Source organism: Pteropus alecto, unplaced genomic scaffold (assembly GCF_000325575.1).
Source record: "Pteropus alecto unplaced genomic scaffold, ASM32557v1 scaffold67, whole genome shotgun sequence".
In the NCBI taxonomy this organism is placed as follows: Eukaryota; Metazoa; Chordata; class Mammalia; order Chiroptera; family Pteropodidae; genus Pteropus; species Pteropus alecto.
The window spans coordinates 4,715,677-4,720,511 of NW_006441061.1; the positions used below are offsets into that span (position 1 = coordinate 4,715,677).

At 59.1% G+C, this 4,835-nt stretch overlaps 1 protein-coding gene across 1 annotated transcript in view; it reads left to right on the top strand.

Moving 5' to 3' along the window:
• The window catches only part of PTPA (protein phosphatase 2 phosphatase activator), a 26,449-nt gene that overhangs the window by 17,017 nt on the left and 4,597 nt on the right, over positions 1-4,835 (top strand). The window contains exon 9 of the mRNA XM_006918048.3: positions 3,545-3,652. Within this exon, the coding sequence (XP_006918110.1) occupies positions 3,545-3,652 (108 nt within the window). The remainder of the gene's footprint in view (positions 1-3,544; positions 3,653-4,835) is intronic.

Consider the following 4,835-nt stretch of genomic DNA (forward strand, 5'->3'; position numbering starts at 1 on the left):
GCTCAGGCTTCCTCCAAACTCCAGAGGCCAGAGGGGAACGACACGTTTTTCCAAGTCAGCAAACAGACCCGGGACTGACTGCTGGGTGGCCACCCCTTCACACCTAGAGATCTGCTGCCTTCAGCAGTGGAGCTGGCCCAAGGTCAGGAGGACTCGTGCAGCCTGGCTCGCTGCCAAGAAAGCCAGTCACATGCTGCTCTCCGGAGTGGAATGCCAGGGTCTTCCGAGCCCTGGGAGACCCCTGGAGGAGCTGGAGGAGGAGGGTGGGGGAAAGGGGTGCACATTCTATGCTGAGCTGTGGCTTTGCTCGCTTGCGAGTAAAAAGCTAAGCTGTTTTGGCTCCCCCTGGTGGTGGGCTAGTCCCCTCGTCCCTGTCAGTAACTAACAAGGAGGATAGCCAGGCGAAGCCTCGGGGAATATGGGAATTGACTCCAGCTTAAAATTTTGTATTTTTGTTTGTTTGGTTGCTTATGCTGGTGGAAAAACCCAAAAGCTTTCCCAAAGTTTGGGACCCAGTTCCTCTGCTAAAGAAAAATCCTGCAGTGGCCGCTAGGTGGCGCTAAAGGCACATTGAACTTGGAGAGGGTTTTAGTAACATTTAATTGGGGAGAGGTAGCAGGCCCTAGTTCAGCACCGTCTCGGCAGGGCCTGGTTTCCACTTGAGGTCTAGGTGCTTGGGTATGGTGGTCAACACTTGGACGCTGGCAGGTGCGTGCCCCAGAGCTGAGGTGACTAGTGAGGGCCCCTTTTTGCCCACTTGGCCTGGCTGCTGATCGCAGCACACGTTATTCTAGATCTCCAGAGCTCGTGTATGGCCTACCCCCCAGCTCTGTCCCCTTCCACCTCAGGCTAGAATTTGCATCTCCTAGTTGGTGAGCAAGTGGCCTGGCCTGGCACACCCTGACAAAGGGAGGCCCATGGCTTGACACTGGAGACACAGACACCGGGAGGCCGGCGTGGAGTTCTGTGTGCTTTGGTATGGAAGGGATCCCCACTGCGGACCCGGGGATCCCTGGGGCTGTTGGAACTGGGAGATTAGACAAAACAAGAAGTTGGCAATGGAACCAGGCTTCTCCCTAGCTCTTTAGGGGCTGGGGGACCGGCCTGGGACCTGTCCTGGTAGCCCTGGGCATCCCGGAAGAAGGGACTTCATCTCACAGGGTTTCTGCAGCCTCAGGAAATACAGCCCTGGCGCCTTTAAGAGCCCAGGGCAGGCAGGAAAAGAATTTCAGTTTCAATCTGGCTTCTAAATTTGGAGTTTTGGGAAGGGAGGGATCAGATTTCAGCTGGAAGGGAAGGAGCTGACAGGAAGGCGCTGTGCAGAGCCTCCCCCCACCTCCCGTGCCCCATCCCCCCTCAGTTACTGACAGAGGAACCATTTACAAAAGGCCGATTCTCTTGGGAGTGGAGAGGCAGGAACGCAGCGTCTGTGAGTAATTTCCTGCTCAATATGGCTGCTCTGACTCACACGATTCCCCTGGGGTCACTGCGGGCCTGCAGCTTGCTTGCTTGTTCTCGCTCTTTTTCTTCTCCCTTTGTGGCTAGAATGAGCTAATTTTTTTTGTCTTCTCGCCCCCATTCCTTTTTCTCCCTCATCTGTTTTCCTCTCCTAGAGTTGCAAAGTCTCCTTCCGAAGGACTTAGTGAGACCTTGGGACACGATAGGCCTGGCCGAGGGAGTAGGGCAGCCCCTGCAAACAAACAGCATCTCTGGCTTTTCCATGGGTGGGGGACAGGGACTCCCCCTGGCCCTGCCAGCAGGCCAGAAAGACCTCTTGGGGCCCCACTCTCGTGCCCTTAGTGGATGATGCTGGTCATCCACTAGGAAGCAGAGCCTCTGGTTTCCCAGTGTCCATCTGCCCGCCTTGCTGCCCAGTCCCTTGGAGCTGCTGCTGCGGGATGGAGCCAGCAAGCTGCTTCCTGGGTGGTTTACTTATAGGCTCTGACCAGAGCGAAACCGGCCACACAGCTCCCGTGATCCCTGAGCTCAGGGCCTGGAAGTGTGCAAGAGAGGGCTAGAGACTGGCCCAGGGGGCAGAGAGCCTGGGGGCGGGGTGGGTAGAGGGTGGGTGGAGCCTGCTTGAGTGGGACAGTGGAACAAAGCTCTGTGAAAGCCAGGCCTGGGCGCCTTGGGTAGAAGAGGGGAAAGATTCTGGGTGAAGGGACCGACCCAGGAAAACCCCTGCGGACACTAGGGTGGCTTTTGTCATCTGGTGCCTTGGGCTAGGGCCTGACTGCTGGAAGAAGGGGCTGTTGTTACCGAACCTGGGGGCTGAGACTGGGTTGGGGGGACTTGGGCCAAGGAGGGAGACGACAGGGTAAAATGGTGGTTTTGTGGAACTGGCCCTCACGGGAGAAGTGGAGTGGCCTGTGGGAGCAGATCACAGCCGAGGGGCTGGCAGTGGGGGTGGAGTGAGGGTTGTCGTGAGGTGGTGGTGTGCTCCTGGGCCTTTATTCTTGTGATGCCCATTACATAGAAGGAGCTTTGGACCCCTCCTTTCTCCCTGGAATAGCTTTCCCTCAGCCCTGTCTCTACGCACAGCCTCTTCTGGAACCTTCCACACACGCAGGGTCCAAGTCTCTGCTTCCTTGCCAGCTGAGCCTCTTTGCTTTTCAGACTCTTTCTTCTGAAGCCTGGGGCTCAGGGTGCTGAAAAATTGTCAGCTGGGGAGAGGGGCATGGTTGAGAGGGACCGGGCACTGCTCATTCATAAAAACAGACGTGCTGGCCTGTGTCGTCCGAGGGCCACGCTCGGCCACACCAACTTGCCCGCCTCCGAGCCGTGGTTTCTCACATGATGGAAGCTCCGCTGGGCTCACTGCACAATTTCTTCCTTCCCGGGAAGGAAGGGACCGGGAATGGAGCCGTCCTTGCTCCCGCCTGTCCCTTGCTGCTGTAGTTGCCATCCCGTCCCTCTCACACTTCCTGACCAGGTCACGAAACAGACCTTCCTCCCAAATCTCCCGCCTGCGGTTGGTCCCTGGGGTTGGTCTCACCCACCTCGGCCCTTCTCCAAACCGACCCCTCCCTCGACTCTTTCTGCTTCGCTGGTGGCAGGTGCAGACCAAGCGCCCTGTGGCAGAGCCCACCTGTGTGGGTCTGGGCTGGGGAGGGTCGGGGTCCAGGCTGCTGCTGCCCTTTACCGAGGGGGTCCCGTGCTGGCAGGTACCCCGTGGCTCTGGGGAGTTGGTGGGAGCCACAGCAGGGGCTGGGGTGGATTTTGTATTTTTCTGAGGCTGCTGGATTCGGCGGGTGGTAGGAATCAGGGCCCCCTTTTTTTGGCTGTTGAAGAAACAGGGTGACTGTGAGGCTGCTGTTTTCCTACTGGGTCTTGCAGGCCAAGAGGGGCCCCGTCTCTGGCACTGACGTGTGCCTCTGTGCACGTGTGCGCCCCGGTCCCTGTGCGTGCGCACGCATGCATGCGTGTGCACGTGTGCGTGTGTGCGTGCATGTGTGTATGTGTTTGCTCACTTGACTTTGCTGCAGGGGAGCAGGGGCGGGGCTTCCAGTGGCACCTCGCCAGCTCGTGGCCTCTCTTTTTCCAGATGAAGACGGGCCCCTTTGCAGAGCACTCCAATCAGCTGTGGAACATCAGTGCTGTCCCTTCCTGGTCCAAGGTGAACCAGGGTCTCATCCGCATGTATAAGGCAGAGGTGAGTGGGGGTCGGCGGGCGCGCTCGGTCCTGGGGCTGCTGCTCCCCACTCCCACTCCACTGTTTTGCTCTGATTCTGGGGCCAGCCCCTCTGACACTGGAGGCCTCGGAATCTCCATCCGTGGCCTGACTGTCAGGAAAGCACTGGACTGAGGCCCTCTCTGCACCGCGAGTGAGGCGAGGCCCTGCCCTGGTGGGGGGAGGAGGAGTCTCCCTTCCCCCTTGTCAGCTGGCTGGAGGTCCCTCCCAGTCCTGTCGCCTTGGGGACGCGAGTATGAAGACATGCTTGGGAAAGGGTTTTATTCCTTGGAGGCATCATCCAAAGTGGTGCTTTTCAAATTTTTGTGTCTGATCGCTGGGCAGGTGGGAGCTGGCGTTTAAGGACTGCTTCAGGTGGTCCTCCCCGCTCAAGTCAGAAAGGCAGAGAGGTCAGCTTCCAGAGCGCCCCCTGCTGGGAGGCGGCTGCCAGGCTCCCAAGGGTCTCCTGCCGGTCTCCTGCCCTCTGTGCTCGTCCTCGTCCTCCTTGTCCTCCTTGACACTCTGCTCCCTCCCAGCCATCGAGGTGGCTTTTCTTTGGCAAGTGGGGAGAAGACATTCTGTTTCTCCCCTGTCCTTTCCCCTTGCTCCCTCCGCATCTGGGCAGACCAATTCTGAAACTGCTCGGCCGTGGCCGGGGAAGGGCCTGAGTATGAAATCCCTCACCTGGAACAGTGGGTCCCCAAAGGCCCCTCTTCTCGCCTCAGGCGGGGGTCTCAGATGTCGTCTGTGGTGCCTTGACCCTTGGCCCTCACTCTCCCATGGGGGGGATGTCCTCCGGGCCTGCTGCGTTACACCCGGAGCTCGCTCCAGCCCCGTCGGCAGAGACGGGAGCGTGGAGGAGAGGGCTTAGCGTGTTGGCGCGGTTCGGTAGTACACATGCTTCGTGTTGGCCTGGCTCGTTCTGCATGGCCCTGAAGGGGTTAATGGCGCTGGGACTGACCAGACCTGGCCCTCTCCTTCCCTTCCGCCCCTTCCCCCTCCGGCCTCCATCCCCTTCCTCTGGACTTCACATCCTGTGTTTAGGTTCCAGCCCACATACCTCTCTAATCTGAGAGGAGCTTCGCTGGGGCTGCACGGGCTCAGGCAGCAGCCAGCCCTCTCTGCTCTGGCCGGGTCACCACCCTCTGGGTGTCCTGTTGTTCCT